Source organism: Sus scrofa, chromosome 12, assembly GCF_054392235.1.
Source record: "Sus scrofa isolate SSC_HxYL_T2T_F1_AM1 chromosome 12, Sscrofa_HxYL_maternal_Yorkshire_Landrace_v2.0, whole genome shotgun sequence".
Classification (NCBI taxonomy): domain Eukaryota; kingdom Metazoa; phylum Chordata; class Mammalia; order Artiodactyla; family Suidae; genus Sus; species Sus scrofa.
Genome location: NC_139394.1, coordinates 47,145,003 through 47,162,784, shown reverse-complemented (window position 1 = coordinate 47,162,784; position 17,782 = coordinate 47,145,003). Strand labels below are relative to the sequence as shown.

At 47.4% G+C, this 17,782-nt stretch overlaps 1 protein-coding gene across 6 annotated transcripts; it reads left to right on the top strand.

The window, feature by feature from the left end:
* Positions 1 to 2,227: 2,227 nt before the first annotated feature.
* RNF135 (ring finger protein 135) lies at positions 2,228 to 17,404 on the top strand. Of its 6 annotated transcripts, none has more exons than XR_014821418.1 (6): positions 2,228 to 2,614; positions 6,771 to 6,914; positions 10,389 to 10,551; positions 13,880 to 13,969; positions 15,207 to 16,208; positions 17,158 to 17,404. XR_014821418.1 is itself a non-coding variant. In XM_003131735.5 (5 exons), exons 1-5 carry the CDS (start codon positions 2,270 to 2,272, stop codon positions 15,734 to 15,736), a joined length of 1,272 nt encoding a protein of 423 aa, XP_003131783.2. In that variant the 5' UTR covers positions 2,228 to 2,269; the 3' UTR covers positions 15,737 to 17,404. The 6 variants fall into 6 exon arrangements, 4 of the variants coding, with proteins under 4 accessions (XP_003131783.2, XP_084841346.1, XP_084841344.1 ...); XR_014821419.1 differs by having other exon boundaries at positions 17,154 to 17,404; XM_003131735.5 differs by having other exon boundaries at positions 15,207 to 17,404.
* The last annotated feature ends 378 nt before the right edge of the window (positions 17,405 to 17,782 follow it).

The following is a 17,782-nucleotide window of genomic DNA, read 5'->3' as shown; positions in this document are numbered from 1 at the left end:
TTTTTTTTTTTTTTTTGTCTTTTTGTCTTTTTGCCATTTCTTGGGCCACTCCCATGGCATATGGAGGTTCCCAGGCTAGGGGTTTAATCAGAGCTCTAAGCTGCCAGCCTATGCCAGAGCCACAGCAACGCGAGATCCAAGCCATGTCGGCAACCTACACCACAGCTCAAGGCAATGCCGGATCCTTAACCCACTGAGCAAGGCCAGGATCGAACCTGTAACCTCATGGTTCCTAGTCGGATTCGTTAACCACTGAGCCACAACGGGAACTCCTAGCTTTTCATTCTTTTAACAGTGCCAGTGAAGCCTTTTAAAAATCAAGGCATTGAGATCATAATTTGTGACTTCATTTAATGCATATTTTTGTTGGTGAGAAAGTTTGGCATTAAAAATGGGGGTAGTTTGAAGACCACTGATTAACCCACTCTTTCAAAAAATGTGCATGTGTAATGGAGAAGAGAAGGAGGGGTGGCTAGAAAGAGGCTTATATCAAAGGAAATTTTATTTGTTAAAATGGATGATTGTTTATTTTTCAGAAAACACAGGCACAGAGAAGCTATGAGTTTACTGCAGATGAAGAGTTTCTAGAACAAAATCCAGGTAATCAGTCAGTCAGGATAGGCTAGGTTATGCTGCAGCAACAAGCACCCACTAAATCTCAGTAACCTTAACAATATCTCAGGTTTATTTCTGTCCTTTACTGCAGGTCCTAGTGTGGGCTGGCAGGGCCACCAGATTACAGCTTCATCTCCATAGTTAGGACAGCTAGCAGGAAGAGATGCAATGACTTACTAGCTTTTTAAGCAGATGGGAAGTTTAGGGTATTCCTTTTGTGTGTTTCAAGAGTGTCAAAGATGGAATTCTCATCGAGGCTTAGTGGAAACAAATCCGACTAGCATCCATGAGGACACAGGTTCGATCCCTGGTCCTCAGCGGGCTAAGGATCTAGTATGGCTGTGGCGTAGGCTGGCAAGCTATTGACTCCTAGCCTGGGAACCTCCATATGCCATGGGTGCGGCCCTTAAAAAGACAACAAAAACAAAAACACAACAAAAGAGTGTCAAAGAAGTGTAATCCTACCAAGTTAGAAAGAGAAAGAAAAGGAGTTCCCTTGGTGGCGCAGTGGTTAACGAATCTGACTAGGAACCATGAGCTTGCGGGTTCGATCCCTGGCCTTGCTCAGTGGGTTAAGGATCTGGCGTGGCTGTGAGCTGTGGTGTAGGTTGCAGACGCAGTGCAGATCCTGCATTGCTGTGGCTCTGGCGTAGGCCGGTGGCTACAGCTCCGATTGGACCCCTAGCCTGGGAACCTCCATATGCCGCAGGTGCAACCTTAAAAAGAAAAGGGGGGTGGGGTGGGGAGAAGAGCTGGAAAATTTGATTATCAGTGCTAAGGGCGACTTCCTGTCACTTCCAGAATTGAAAATAGACACAGATATGTATCATCTGGTACCTACTTTGAGACCAGGCAATATGGGGTAGAGTAAAATGTGTCATTTTTAGTTTATTTCAACAGACCAAGGAGAAACAGGCCTAGTCTCTGCCCTTCGGTTATTTCTATGTAAGCGTGTAAGTTCCTTTGTCTCTTGGGGACATGCACTTAGGATTGGAGGAAGAGGAGGAAGACAGCAAGCCCAAGGAGGACCAGGTGCACTACCTCAATAAACCAGATTCTAGTATTTTTGTCCTGAAGCCAGTATGGATAATGTGCTTTCAGCCAGCAGAGAGCAGTAAGGAGACAGTAACACAATTCTGTATTGTAATAGCGATTTTCAATGTCTAGGGGTCACTCAACTTTGGCTGCGCGTGAGAATCATTTGGAGGTTTGTGCTCCAGCTCTGGGCACCTCGTAGTCTCTAATCCTATTTGTTAGAGTGGCTGGATGACACCTAGTGGGCGAATTATCAGAAAAGCGTCTTGAAGCGAATCCTCTCCTTTTTCTTCTCCCAAGAGTTGTCGGGGTTGCATTTCATGGGGGGGCGGGGGGGAAACTCTAGCAAAGACAATCTTTAGGACCTTAGCGCGTTTCTAGCGGCTTGGAGAGAGCGGGTTTCCTAAAGCCAGAGGTTGCTCTGAGGGCTGCGCGTTGGAAGCTCTAGGCTTGCAACAGGACCAGAGAAAGAAAGCAAGAGAGGATCCCAGCTGCTGCAAAGGAGGAGGGGAGAGGGGGAGCGAGGGAGGAGCCGGAGGAGACGCAGCCACCGGCTGGCGGTCCCCTACGTGGCCCGGACTTCCGCGCGCCGGCGCGGGGGACAAGGGGCCTGGGGACCATGGCGGGCCCGGACGCCGGCCCGGCCATACCCGTGTGGCTGGCCGAGGACGACCTGGGCTGCATTATCTGTCACGAGCTGCTGGCCTGGCCGACCACGCTGCCCTGCGGCCACAGCTTCTGCCGTGACTGTCTGGTGGGCCTGTGGGAGGCGGGGCGCCGCCGGTCCTGCCCCACCTGCCGCGAGGGCGGCGCGCAGCCGCTGCAGCTGCGGAAGAACACGATGCTGCAGGACTTGGCGGACAAATACAGCCGGGCGGCACACGAGCTGAAGGACAGGGCCCCAGTGCCCGGCCCGGCCCCGCGCCCTGCGCCCGGGCCCCGGTGCCACACCGCGCAGCTGCGGGTAGGGAGGGGGACCCGCTGCTGCCCTCTGCCTTCTGGCCGCCCGCGCCGCCTGCTTCCTGGTTCTCCCTGCGCACTTCCTCTCTTCCTGGTCCTTTCTGCTCTCACATTGCTTTTCTCAGTCTAAACGTAGAAATCGTTCTTTGGAAAGCTCAGAAAAATATGAAGGAGAAAAAAAATTCAGCATCTGAGATCCTATCAACTACGTGCTATACACCCTGGCGTATTTCCACTTATTTCCTCTTTCTGTAGCCTATCCCTCTCTCTGATAATTTTTTATTGTGGTAAAATATGTTTATGTCACATAGCATAAAATTTGCCGTTTAGCCATTTTAAAATGTGCAGTTCAGTGGCAGTATATTTACAATACTCTGCAACTACCACCACTTTCTAGTTCCAAAACTTACATCACCACAAACAGAAACTCTGCCCCCATAAAGCAATAACTTCTCACTCTCTTTCCCTTCAGGCCCTGGTAACCTCTAATCTACAATCTGTGTCTATGAATTTGCCTACTCTAGGTATTTGGTACAAGTGGAATCGTGCCGTATTTGTCCCTTTGTTTCTGGCTTTGGCTTCTTTCACGTGCGGTTATGTTTTCAAGATTCATTTACGTCGTAGCATAGATCTGAACTTCGTTCCTTTTTGTGGCTGAAGAATAATTCCCTTGTATAATTATACCACATTTTAAAAAATCCACTCTGCATCAGTGGACATTCGGATTGTTTTTACCTTCAGGTTATTGTTGGTGATGTGGCAGTGAACATTGGTGCACAAGTATCCCAGTTCCTATTTTCAGTTCTTTTGGGTAGGAATGGAATTGCTAGGTCGTATGGTAATTCTATGTTTAACTTATTGGCGAACAGCCAAACTGCATCCCAGGCAACAACAGCAATTGGCATTCCCATTATCAAAGTGGGAGGATTCCAATTTTCCCTAACTTTTGCTCCTGGGACTAAGGTCTGCTTGCTCCTGGCCTGTTTGCTTCTAGGGCTTAGGTCTGTTGTCTGTTTCAGTCAAGTCTTTTGTCCCAGACACCTCCAAGTTTAGCTCAGCTTGCAGCACTTGAGGAATGCCCGCCCCCTTTCTGTCCCAGCTCCAAGTTAAGTAAAACAAAGGTGAGCACCCTGTGTCCTTGCTTCAGGTAGTCCCCAGCCAGGTTAGGACAAACCTACACAATGATGTGTGAATAAAATAAAAGTAGACTCTCCCGCTCTGAGAACCAGGACTGGGATTTCACTGAGAACTTTCATTGAACTAGGGACAGAGCACGGCAAAGGCGTGTCAAAACACTGCAAAGCGTTCCTCCTACCAGATTGCTCTTTGTTGGTTAAGTGTTTTCCAGAGTTCCAACAGAGTTGGTTCTGACAGTTTCTGCTTGTTTTGCAGTGTGTGTGTGTGTGTGTGTGTGTGTGTGTGTAGGGGGGTGGAGGAGTGGGGATTAGTGGGGAGTCAGGGTAAAAGAGCTTAGAGCTGCCCACTCCTCTTTTTCAAAAATTAATAGATGTTATTTTATTTATTTATTTGTCTTTTTTTTTTTTTTTGCTATCTCTTGGGCCGCTCCCACGGCATATGGAGGTTCCCAGACTAGGGGTCGAATTGGAGCTGTAGCCACCAGCCTACGCCAGAGCCACAGTAATGCCAGATCTGAGCCGAGTCTTTGACCTACACCACAGCTCATGGCAACGCCAGATCCTTAACCCCCTGAGCAAGGCCAGGGATCGAACCCACAACCTCGTGGTTCCTAGTCAGATTCGTTTCTGCTGTGCCATGACGGGAACACCTAGACTTTATTTTTTAAAGCAGTTCTAGGGATTTCCTGTTGTGTCGCAGTGGGAACAAATCTGACTAGTATCCAAGAAGATGCATGTTCAATCCCTGGTCTTGCTCAGTGGGTTAAGGATCCAGCATTGGCATGAGCTGTAGTGTTGGTTGTAGATGTGGTTCAGATCCCTGAAAGTTGCTGTGGCTGTGGAGCAGGCTGGCAGCTGTAGCTCCCGTTTGACTCCTAGCCTGGGAACTTCCATATGCCATGGCCTTAAAAAGCAAAAAAAAAAAAAAAAAAAAAAAAAGAGGCAGTTCTAGATTTTCAGAAAATTGAGCAGAAAGTCCCCTCATACTCCTGACATTTTCCCTTATTATTAATATTTTGCATTAGTTTGGTACATTCATTGAACAGGCCTATGGGGTTTGACTCAGTGCATGGAGTCATATATCTACAATTATAGTATCACACAGTTGTACTGCCTTGAAAATCCCCTATGCTCTGTGTATCCTCCACCCCAACCCCTGGCGTTCACTGATTTTTTATGATATCTCTTTAGTTTTGCCTTTTCCGGACTGTCATCATTGGAATCATAAAGGATCTAGTTTTTGCAGGTTGGCTTCTTTCACTAATCACAATTAAGGTTTGGGGCTTGATCGCTCATTTCTTTTTATTGCTGTAAAATATTCCATTGCATAGATTTACCATAGCTTATTCATTCACCTTTTGATAGACACGTTGGTTGCTTCTGTTTTATTTATTTTTTAGTTATGAATAAAACTGTTCTTTTCTTTTTGATTATAAATATAGTATTGTCCCTCAGGTCCTTAAAATTCTTACTAATGTAGTTTATAATGATTGAATATACTTTCAATTGGCTTTTAAGTTAAAATGATTGTCTATGGATGGTAGGACATTGGATGATTTAAAACATTTCTTCTGAAGTTCCCATTGTGGCACAGCAGAAATGAATCCAACTGGGAGCCATGAGGTTGTGGGTTCAATCCCTGGCCTTGCTCAGTGGGTTAAGGATCTGGCATTGCTGTGAGCTGTGGGGTAGGCTTGCAGCTGTAGCTCTGATTGGACACCTAGCCTGGGAACCTCCATATGCCACGGGTGCGGCCCTAAAAAGCAAAACAAACAGACAAACAAAATTTATTCTTTCACATTCTCTGCATTTTCTAAATTCACCTCAATGAGTGTGCCCTTTCTTTTACGGATAGAGAAAGCAACACACTTTTTTTTTTTTTAAATTTTAATTTGCTCGTGTACCTAGATAAGGGCTCCACTCCTGAGTTCCAACTGCCTGAATATTTAGGAGACGTGGACATTTAACAGCAAACCTCATTACTGGTAGTTAGCCACCTCCCTCTATAAAATAGTATGCATGTGGCTTCCAAAACACATGCCATTTTGAGGGACATTGGTGCTTCTTAGAGATGAAAAAGGTTCTGGTTCCAGTTTTCCAGGTTCCAGCATAATTTAAAAAATGTCCTCCCAAAGTTATCAAAACTCTGGTTTATTTAGAGTTGGGTGGCTCTACATCAGACCCCCTTTGGAGGTAATACAAATTCTTGGGCCCTGCCTGCCTCTGATGACTGTCACCAGGTCCTGAGCTTGTTGCCAGACTATGTTGGCCACGAAACGTCCTCCCACTCCCCCCAGGCAGCTGAGCAGATTAAGCTCTTGAATGGGTGTCGCTGAGCGTTCCCATCTGAACGTCTCTTTAAATGTGAAGGATGGCAATAAACAAACACGAAGAGCTTGCAGCTGTACTTCACTTTAAAGGCTCCAAGATCCTTCCCCATAGATCCTTCTCACTGTCGAAGAGAAGGAGGGATGGTGGCGTTCAGTTCTGAAAGGCACGATGAAGACACGGGATGAGTCAGAGGTGAGGGCGGAGCTTAAACTTTAACCAGATGCTGAAACCCACTCACCTGATGACCTGCCACACGTGCTGCCGAGTCGCTGGGCTCTCGCAGTGGTTCCTCTCTGTCTCCTCCTGTTCAAAAGGACCCCTAGGCTTCCCCTCATGCCTCACTCCCACCCCACTCCCCATTTTTGTTACTTCTTTGTCTGCTTCCTTTATCCAGTGTTGTAGCTCCCTCCATCTATAGTTGGTTCCTGAGTCCAGCTTTGTGTTCTGCTTTGTTCTATGTTTAAGGATTTTTATTTTTTCCATTAGATTTGGTTTACAGTGTTCTGTCAATTTCTCCTGTACTGCAAAGTGACCCAGTCACACATATGTATACATTCTTTTTTCTTACATCATCTTCCATCATGCTTCATCATAAGGGACTAGATATAGTTCCCTGGGCTATACAGCAGGATCTCATTGCTTATCCACACCAAAGGCAATAGTTTGCATCTATTCTGCTTTGCTCTTTTAAAGGTGGCGGCGCAGAAGAGCATCACAGAAGTTGGCCGGGAGCTGGCAGAGCTGGTGGACCAGCTTGTAGATACTGTCAGGAGCCTTCAGAGCCAGAGCTGCCTCCCAGAATCCGAACCAGACAAGGACCTGAGGACCCTGGCTTCGGTAGGCTCATCTGGGAGAAGAAAGAATGGCCCAGGGGGCGGGGCCAAGGACAGCCCGCTGGCATGGCTAGGGAGCAACAGAAATGTTTGCAGGTGAAGGACGCAGTGAGTCCCAAACGTTTGCCATGTTCTTCATGGGAACGTGGATGGTTGGGGATGTGGAATGCTTGAGGAGAGCTAGGGGAATGCCAGGAGGGCCAAGTCCCATCCTTATCTTGCCACCTTAACCAGCTCTAAGGTCTCCAGTGACCTCCATGCAAATCCCCCGGACATTCCAGCTCTTATCCTCATTGGCCTTTCAATAGACTGTGACATAGTCCACCACAGCTGCTTTCTTTAAAAAAATTTTTGTTTATGTTTTTGCGTAATTGTAAAAGGTTATACTCCATCTATAGTTATTACAAAATACTGGCTATACTCTTCATGTTGTACAAGGATGGGGAACAGCCTTTCTCACTCTCGGTGGCTTGTACCTTCCACTCCCCTCTCCCCACTGGTAACCACTAGTTCGTTCTCTATATCTGTGAGCCTGCTTCTTTTCGCAACTCCATTCTTTTCTTTATCCCCACAATTTTTTTTTTTTAGGGCCACACTCGCGGCAGATGGAAGTTCCCAGGCTAGGGGTCAAATCGGAGCTGCAGCTGCTGGCCTGCGTCACAGCCACGGCAATGCCAGATCCACGTCTGCAACCTACACCACGGCTCATGGCCACGCCAGACCCTTAACCCACTGAGCGAGGCCAGGGATTAGACCTGCAACCTCCTGGTTCCTAGTCAGATTGTTTCCACTGCACCACAACGGGCGCTCTGGGAATGCTTTTCTTTTACGCTCTTACGTAGGTAATGCCTGCTCCATATTTGGACCTCAGCTAAATTATCAATTCTTAGGAGATGCCTTCACTGATTCCTTGAACAAGTCAAATCCCCCATTAGAGGCTCTTATGTATGTGATTCCATGGACCTTTCATCTGTCACAGTTGTGACTTGATAATGAATGATTGGTGTCATAATTTATTTTATTCTTATTTTTATTTTTTGGTCTTTTTGTCTTTTAGGGCCGCACTGGTGGCATATGGAGGTTCCCAGGCTAGGGGCTGAATTGGAGCTGTAGCCGCCAGCCTACACCACAGCCACAGCAACGCCAGATCTGAGCTGCATCTTGGACCTACACCACAGTTCATGGCAACACCAGATCCTCAACCCACTGTGCGAGGCCAGCGTTTGAACCCATGTCCTCCTGGATGCTAGTCGGGTTCGTTAACCACTGAGCCATGATGGGAACTCTGGTGTCATAATTTATTAATGTCTTTCATCCTTCCTCCCTTGCATGGGACTTTAAGCTTTATGAGGGTAGAGACCTTGATGGCACTTATTTTTTCGTTCGCCCTTGTTTTCCCAAGCCCAGCACAGTGCTTGGCACATAGTAAGTGCTCAGCAAATACCCACGATATTTGAATGAGTGAATAAACGGGTCCTTAGGGATACAAGGTGTTGTGGTAGAGGTCTGAGAGTCTGACTGTCAGTTGTGACTTTGCAGCTCACTCGTGGTATGACCTTGGGCAAGTCATTTCATCTTTTTGAGTCTCAGGTTTCTTTCTTCCTCCTCCCCTCCCCTCCTTCCTCCCCTCCTTCCTCCCCTCCCTCCTCCCTCCTTTCTTTCTTTCCTTCCTTCCTTCTTTCTCACAGCATACACAAGTCCCCAGGCCAGGGACTGAACCTGTGTCACAGCAGCAACCCAAACCACAGCAGTGACAATACTGGATCCTTAGCCTGCTGAGCCACCAGGGAACTCCCAAGTCTCAGGTTTCTACCTATAAAACAAAAACAATGATCCATGGCCAGCACCTCATTAGTTTGATGCAGAGATTTTTAAAAATCTTGTTTAAAAAAGTACTTGAGCAACATGGGAATGAGGGATGATCAAATTCACTTTGGCAATTTAGTTAACTTCCATGAACTTCTTTTGTAAAGTGGAGACAGTGAACCTATCTTGGAAGGCTGTTAGGCAAATTAGAGGGGAGCAGTGGAAAATACTCAAGAGACGATGCCTATGCTTGTTATGATTGGTGAAAAGAATGGGAAACGGGGAGCTCCTGTCATGGCCCAGTAGAAACGAATCTGACTAGGAACCAAGAGGTGGCAGGTTCAATCCTTGGCCTTCCCTCAGTGGGTTGCTATGAGCTGTGATGTAGGTCGCAGACGCGGCTCAGATCTGGTATTACTGTGGCTGTGGTGTAGGCCAGCGGCTACAGCTCTGATTCGACCCCTAGCCTGGGAATCTCCTTATGCCTCAGGGAAATGGATTTTGCAAAGTTGAGAAAGAAAGTCTCATGCGCAAGGCGGGAAGGTGGTGAGCAGGTGAGGGGCTGTGCTGGGGAATCATAGAACCTGAAGTTAAAGAAAAAGCAGGGAGGAGTTCCCACTGGGGCTCAGCCGGTTAAGAACCTAACATGATGTCGGTGAGGATGTGGGTTCGATCTCCAGCTTCACTCAGTGGATTAAGTACCCAGTGTTGCTGCAAGCTGTGGTGTAAGTCACAGGTGTGGCTCAGATCCAGTGCAGCTGCGGCTGTGGCCTGGGAACTTCCATAAGCTACAGGTGTGGCCATTAAAAAAAAAAGAAAGAAAGAAAAGAAAGAAAGAAAGAAAGAAACTCAGGGAGTGCATCGTGTTGGAGGCCCCAGAGATCGGGGCCTGGTTGCAGGCAACATGTCTGTGTTGGCCCTTGGGAAGAGTTATCATATAATGACAGCAGCAGTCCAGGGAAGATTATTTTGGCCTCTGAGGCTTATCTTAGTGGCCATCTGTACTACTTATTTTGTAAAGCCCCTGTAAGACAGGTCTAGGACTTCCTTTGGGCTCAGTAGGTTGAAGATCTGGTATTGTCACTGCAGCTTGGGTCGCTGCTATGGCATGGGTTTGATTCCAGGCCATGGGTGCTACCAAACAAACAAACAAACAAAAGGATGAAAAAGTCGCACCTAAAAAGTTTAAACTTTTTTGGGATATGAATGGAGAAATTCATATCTGTTGTAGAAGATACTAGAAAATACATAGCAGTTTAAGAAAACAAATAAAAATTGTCTATAGCCCACCACCCAGAAATAGCCATTCTTTAATATCTTGGCTCCAGTATGTATTTTTCCAGGTTGTTTTTCAAGGCACGTATTTTGAGAACCTAATTAGATTTGGAAAAACCCAAACTTACTTAGGAAGTAAGTAGAAACTTAGAGATAGATGGCAGAACTGGAATATATTTGAAGCATTCCTTGGGAGGTTGTTTTCCACAGCCACAGCAACACGGAATCCGAGCCGTGTCCGTGACCTACACCACACTCACGGCAACACCGGATCCTTAACCCACTGAGCGAGGCCAGGGATCGAACCCTCGTCCTCATGGATGCTAGTCGGGATCACTAACCTCTGAGCCATGATGGAAACTCCAGTTTTGTCTTGTTTTTCATGACTCATCAATAGGCCTTGTCCGATGGCGTAGACCTTTCCTTGGCGTCTCCAAAACTGGTGACTTCCAACACACCTGAGGCAAAAATGAGAGACATTCTCCATGACCTTAAAAAGATCCAGGGAAAGTTACAAGAAAATTTCACCTGGAAAGGGGCCCTCGAAGAACAAAAGCAGGGTGAGTTGCTTTTATTTTGTGGAGAAGGCTTAACTGTGGAAGCTGAGCAAGTGTTCCAGGGCTTTATTATTTGGGGACAGGAACCCAGAGGCCAGCTGCGTCGTCCCTGTGGTGTGAGTGAGGATGGAGTGGCTGAGGTATTTTTGTGGCCAGATGTGTTTTTGGACCTGACTGGACATGAGATGTAACCCAGGCCCTTCGTAGATAGAACCTGGTTTTCTAAGACCTAAAATCCAGAACTTGGACCTGATTTTGCAGCTCACTGTGCGTCTGTGTTACCTCCTGGAGGAGTTTCAGAAATAGATGGCTTTGGAAGTTCCCGTCGTGGCTCAGCGGTTTAGGAATCTGACTAGCACCCATGAGGGTACAGGTTCCATCCCTGGCCTTGCTCAGTGGATTGCCATGAGCTGTGGTGTAGGATGTGGCATTGCTGTGGCTGTGACTCAGGCCAGCAGCTGCAGCTCCGATTGGACCCCTAGCCTGGGAACCTCCATGTGCCATGGGTGCGGCCCTAAAAAGCAAAAAAAAAAAAAAAAAAAAAAAAAAAAGCAAAAAAAAGAAAAGAAAGAGGGAAAGAAAGAAAGAAATAGATGGCTTTTAATTTTTCACTAGTAAATGTCCTTATTAACAAAGCATGAAACTTTGTAAACAGTTTTATTTATTTGGTTTTTTGTCTTTTTAGGGCTGCACCTGCAGCATACGGAGGTTCCCAGGCTAGGGGCTGAATTACGGCTGTGGCTGCTGGCCTACACCACGGCCACAGCAACATGGGATCCCAGCCGAGTCTGCTGCATACACCACAGCCCATGGTAACCCTGGATCCTAAACCCACTAAGCGAGGCCAGGGATGGAACCAGCTTCCTCATGGATATCAGTCAGGTTCGTCACTGCTGAGCCACAGTGGGAACTCCTAAGTAGGCCTTTTTTAATTTTAATTTTTTTTTTTTTTTTTTGTCTTTTTGCTATTTCTTGGGCTGCTCCCGCAGCATATGGAGGTTCCCAGGCTAGGGGTCGAATCAGAACTGTAGCCCCCGGCCTACACCAGAGCCACAGCAATGCGGGATCCGAGCCGCGTCTGCAACCTACACCACAGCTCACGGCAACGCCAGATCGTTAACCCACTGAGCAAGGGCAGGGATCGAACCCGCAACCTCATGGTTCCTAGTCGGATTCGTTAACCACTGCGCCACAACGGGAACTCCTAATTTTAATTTTTAATGGTAAAATATGTATGACAAATTCACCATCCTAACCATTTTTAAGTATGCAATTCTGCAGTGTCAAGTACACTCGTACTGATGTGCAACCAAGTTCCAGAACTTTTTCATCTTGCAGAAGGGAAACTCCAAACCCGTGAAATAGTTACTCCCCATTCCCTCCTCCCCCAGCCCCTAGCAACCACCATTCCACTTTCTGTTTCTGTGAGTCTGAGTATTCCAAATAGCTTATATAAGTGGAGTCTGCAGTATTTATCTTTTTGTGACTGGCTTATTTCACTTAGCACAATGTCCTCAAAGTTCATCCATATTGTTGCATGTGTCAGAATTCCCGTCCTTTTAAAGCTGAGTAATATTCCACTGTCCACGTGTATATATCGCATTTTGTTGATCTGGCCATCAGTGGACATTTAGGGTGCTTCTTCCCCTTGGCTATTGTCAACAGTCCTGCCCTGAACGGGTGGGTAATAAATACCCCTTTGAGACTCTGCTTTCAGTTCTTTTGTATATATGTCCTGAATTGAAATTCCTAGATCAAATCATAATTCTACTTTTAATTTTTTGAGGAATTAAGTATACATATTAAGTATTTTTAAAATTTAACTTAGGAAAGTCAAGTTTGCCTTTTTTCTTTTTTTTTTTTTTTGAGAGCCACACCCATGGCATATGGAGGTTCCCAGGCTAGGGGTTGAATCGGAGCTGTAAGCTGCTGGCCTGCACCACAGCCACAGCCACATCCACCCCAGATCTGAGCCAGGTCTATGACCTACACCACAGCTCACGGCAACGCCGCATCTTTAACCCACTGAGCGAAGCCAGGGATCAAACCTGCATCCTCATGGATGCCAGTCGGATTCGTTTTTCCTGAGCCACAGCGGGAACTTCAATTATTTTGGTTTTGATCATTTGGGCCAGTCCAGGACATTTTTAAAATATAAGAGCTAAACACATCCCTATGTCCTGAAACATCTGTCTCTGAAGTTCTCACACGTTTGCTTTACTCCCCCACTTTGTTAAGTTTTATTGACGTATAGAAGATTTACAAGGCTGAGATCATTTCTGCTGTATCACAAAGGGATTCAGTTCCACGTGTGCACAGAGCCATTCTTTTCCAGATTCTTTTCCCATGTAGATTATCACAGACTATTAGGTCGAGTCCTCTGTGCTGCTGTACAGCAGGCCCCCGTTGCAGAGACAGTAGATGAGTTGTTCTTCAAGTCAGCACTTTAACAGCTGCCGAGCAGTCTGACTACCTCATCACAGTGATTTCCTCTGACCCGTGTAAATACAGCATGAGCGGTCATGGAAATCATGCAGCCTAAATGGCATAGTGTTTCTCCAAGTGGCCCGCAGTGGCCCAGGACTAACGCTAATAAGAATGCAGAAGCCAGGGCCCTTTGCCAGACTCTTGAGTTACCATCCCCGGGAATAAGTCCCAAGCATTGGCAATTTGCAGGGGGTTTCAACGCGCAGCAAAGTTTTGATAAGCATTTTGGTGCAGTGTCCCCAGCAGAGGTGATTATTTATAATACGAATGTAATTATTGGGGAGTACCGTTCGTTGATCCTTGAATAATGTGGAGGTAGGGGCACCAACTCCTGCACTGTGCAGCCAAAAATCCGAGTATAACTTTTCTTTTTTTTTTTTTTTTGCTTTTTAGGGCCACACCATGACATATGGAAGTTCCCAGGCTACGGCTCGAATTAGAGCTGCAGCTGCTGGCCTACACCACAGCCACAGCAACGCCAGATCTGAGCCACATCTGCCTCCTATGCTGCAGCTTTTGGCCTCGATCCTTAACCCACTGAGTGAGGCCAGGGATAGAACCTGCCTTCTCACAGATTCTAGTCATGTTCTTAACCCACAACGGGAACTCTAACTGATCATAATCTTTGATTATCTCCTATTGCCCCCCCTTTTTTTCTTTTGGCGGTGCCTATGGCATGCAGAAGTTCCTGGGCCAGGTATCGAACCCATGCCACACCAGTGACCCAACCTGCTGCCGTGACAATACCAGATCCTTAACCTGCTGAGCCACCAGGGAACTCCTATTTGCCTTTTTTTTTTTTTGATGGGACTTTCCCTGTCTCTCAATTTTTTTGATTCCTTAGTTGACATCACAGAAGCTCTGTCTTCCTCCTCAAGCCTACTCCCTGACCAGAGCCACCTTGTACCCAAGAGGGCCTCCTCGTTTGCTCAATGTAAGTATGTGGTCTGCTTACAACTTGGGTTTGACCTGCTGCAGCAGGGAGCTGCAAGAGCGTCGCTGTGTCCATCTCTCTGCTGCTAGGCTTGCTCCTTGGCTGGTACCCCCAGACCTGGTCCCTCCCCATGGGGAGTGGATTACAAAGATAAAAGGGGGTTAAAGATGGCTGAATTCAGAGTTCCCATCTTGGCACAGCAGTAATGAGTCCGACTACAAGCTATCAGGTTGTGGGTTCGATCCCTGGCCTCTCTCAGTGCATCAAGGATCTGGCGTTGCCGTGAGCTGTGGTGTAGGTCGCAGACATGGCTCAGATCCCGTGTTGCTGTGGCTCTGGCGTAGGCCGGCGGCTACAGCTCTGATTAGACCCTTAGCCTGGGAACCTCCATATGCCACAGGTGCAGCCCTAAAAAAAGACCAAAAAAAAAAAAAAAAGATGCCCGTATTCTAGGCTAATCCAGACCCATGTGCACTCAGAACCTTTGGGCATCTGTGCCAGGGCCACTGCTTACAGCCAACTGCCAATTCCCTAACCTGTTTAACTACCATAATTGTCCCAGTCTGGAGTAATCCTTGAGAGTTGGGATCCTGAAGCCAGACTGCTTGGGTTTGACTTCCAGCTCCTCACTAGCTCTGTGATCCTGGACAAGTATGTAACCTCTCTGAGCCTTGGTCCCCTCATCTGTACGATGCAGATAATGATAGTACTTACTTCCCCCGTAGGATGGTCGTAAACAAAAGTGTGTAAGGGGGAGCCTAGAGAAGGAATGCTATGTGTTAGCGATTATTCACTCCCTCAGTAGGAGACAGTATGAAACAGACAAGATGAGTAAGGCATGGTCCTTCATTAGGAGGCGTATGTGTAACTGGAGAGACACACACAGCCATGGTCTTCAACCACTGTACTACAGGTAGAGGATGCTAAGAATCCCTAGAGAACAGGTAAAACACTAGGGATGTTCAGAGAAGCAAGAGGTGACTTTTGCTGGGTGGGCTTCCCTGAGGGCTTCCTGAAAGAGGGCTAATGGGTAAGTAGAAACGAAGGTGGGAAAAGGGGGTATGGTTGCTAGAATAACATCTGTACAGAAAACTGCACGTTGATATACCAGGGTTTATGTTAGTGTGAGTAAAACTTTATCACACTCGAAGATACAAAGCTGCTTTTTGCTATTTGAGGATCTCTTCGCATGAACCATCAGAGCTGGCTGGTCACATTCTTGTTTCTTTTCCCTCAGGGGCCATCAGTCCAACCTTTGACCTAGGGAGCCTCTCCTGTAGCCTGGAGGTGTCCGAGGATCACCGGAGGGTGACCGTATCTCACTACCCACAGTCCTATCCCTGGAGTCCCGAGAGGTTTGCCTCCTGCCAGGTTTTGGGTTCCCAGGGCTTCTCTTCTGGGCAGCGGTACTGGGAAGTGGACACCCAGCGTTGTAGCCACTGGGCAGTTGGGGTGGCTTCCCGGGGGATGAGGCGTGACCAGATCCTGGGAAGGACCAGCGACTCCTGGTGCGTGGAGTGGAACGGGGCTAGCCAGCTCTCTGCGTGGCACGTAGTCAAGCAAACTGTCCTTGGCTCAGACAGACCTGGTGTGGTAGGCATCTGGCTGGACTTCGAGAAGGAAAAGCTCGCCTTCTATTCCGTGGCTGATCAAGAGAAGCTTCTGTACGAGTATCCAGTCTCTGCCTCCTTTGCTCTGTACCCTGCCTTCTGGCTGTATGGCTTATATCCTGGAAACTCTCTGACTGTAAGGCAGGTAAACCTATAAACGTTCCTTGGGTGTGAAAACATGTTGGTTTCCCAGTCTCTCTGGCTTCAGGCAGGCCGGCAACTTGGCTTAAGAATCCCACTTCAGGGAATTCCTGTTGTGGCTTAGCAGTTTAAGAACCCAATTAGTATCCATGAGGATGCAGGTTCCATCTCTGGCGTCGCTCAGTGGGTTAGGGATCCGGTGTTGCTGCAAGTGGCGGCATAGGTCACAGATACAGCTTGGATCTGGTGCTGCTGTGGCTGTGGTGTAGGCCTGCAGTTGCACTTCCAGCTCGACCCCCTAGCCTGGGAACTTCCATATGCCGCAGGTGTGGCCCTGGGAAAAAAAAAAAAGATTCCCATTTCAGATGTTAAGGAATTCGAAGTAAGTGCTTAACTCAGCAGGCTTAGGTTGTTCAGATCCGCACATTCCAAAGAAAGGAGAGTCTTGACTGGGAGATAACTTCAAAGCCCTTGGAGGAGTTCCTGTCGTGGCACAGTGGTTAACGAATCTGACTAGGAACCATGAGGTTGCCAGTTTGATCCCTGGCCTTGCTCAGTGGGTTAAGGATCTGGCATTGCCGTGAGCTGTGGTGTAGGTTGCAGATGCGGCTCGGATCCCACGTTGCTGTGGCTGGTGGCTGCAGCTCCAATTAGAATGCAAAAAGACAAAAACCAAAACCAAAACCAAAAAAAAAAAAACAAAGCCCTTGTAATATCCTGCCTGATAAGGTGTCTTTCTTTACCTGAGGGTCTTGGGCCAGGCAGTATCAGCTTGACCTCTGGAGGGACTGGAAACTAAGGTCATGATGTGGGTGGTGGGTCTGCCTATGTGACCGACCCCCCAGTCAAAGCCATGGACACAAGTCTTGGCTGGGCCTCCCGGCTGGCAATATTCTGTCTGTGTTGTCACACATTGTGTTGGGAGAATTAAGCCTTATTCTCCTGACTCCACTGGGAGAGGAAATTAGGGGTCTCCTGGCCCCTGCCCTATGTGCCTTTTTCTATTCCTGTTTTGTTGTTGTTTTGTCTTTTTAGGGCCATACCCTCGGCATATGGAAGTTCCCAGGCTAGGGGTCGAATCAGAGCTATAGATGCTGGCCTACGCCACAGCCACAGCCATAGCCACATCAGATCTGAGCCTCGTCTGTGACCTACACCACAGCTCATGGCCACACCGGATCCTTAACCTTCTTTTTTTTAAATTTTTTTTATTTTTTTGTCTTTTTTTTTTGCTATTTGTTGGGCTGCTCCCGAGGCATGGAGGTTCCCAGGCTAGGGGTCTAATCGGAGCTGTAGCCACCGGCCTACGCCAGAGCCACAGCAACTCGGGATCCGAGCCACGTCTGTGACCTACACCACAGCTCATGGCAACGCCGGATCGTTAACCCACTGAGCAAGGGCAGGGACTGAACCCACAACCTCATGGTTCCTAGTCAGATTCGTTAACCACTGCGCCACGACGGGAACTCCGGATCCTTAACCTTCTGAGTGAAGCCGGGGATTGAACGTGCATCCTCATGGATGCTAGTCAGATTCATTTCTGCTGAGCCACGATGGGAACGCCCGTCCTGGCTTTTATAGTAATGGCTTCCTTGCATCTTTTGTTTTAGCACCTAAATATGTGTTCCTAGCTGCAAGCATTTAGTCTTGCCCATTAAAAAAACCTGATACATCTTTTTCGTAATAGCTTTGTTGAGATTTGATTTACATACTGTAAAATTCACTTCAAGTGTACACATCAGTTTTTTCATATATTGACAGAGTTGTGAAACCATCACCACTGTCTAATTTTAGAACATTTTCATCACCCCCAGAAAGACCCCTGATACCCATTAGCAGTTGATATGTCTTTGAAGTCTTCTGATCCGAAGCTTTCCCCTCCCTTTCTTCTTCCGATTCATCTGTAGGCTCCCAGGCTGCCTCCACACTGGTGGGAGAAGTGGAAATTCAGTTCCGTTGGACTGGGCCGGGCAGAAAGTCTGGCCACACAAACCAGCGAGGCAGCCTTTGATCGTGCATGTCACCTCTTTGCCCCTTTTCCATGTAAAAGGGCAGTGACTAT

Bases quoted from the DNA above. Each gene is read 5' to 3' on its own strand.
- RNF135 (XM_003131735.5), top strand. From the start codon at position 2,270: ATGGCGGGCCCGGACGCCGGCCCGGCCATACCCGTGTGGCTGGCCGAG. The intron at 2,615-6,770 runs GTAGGGAGGGGG...GCTCTTTTAAAG, and splicing joins GCCACACCGCGCAGCTGCGG to GTGGCGGCGCAGAAGAGCAT. The intron at 6,915-10,388 runs GTAGGCTCATCT...ACTCATCAATAG, and splicing joins ACCTGAGGACCCTGGCTTCG to GCCTTGTCCGATGGCGTAGA.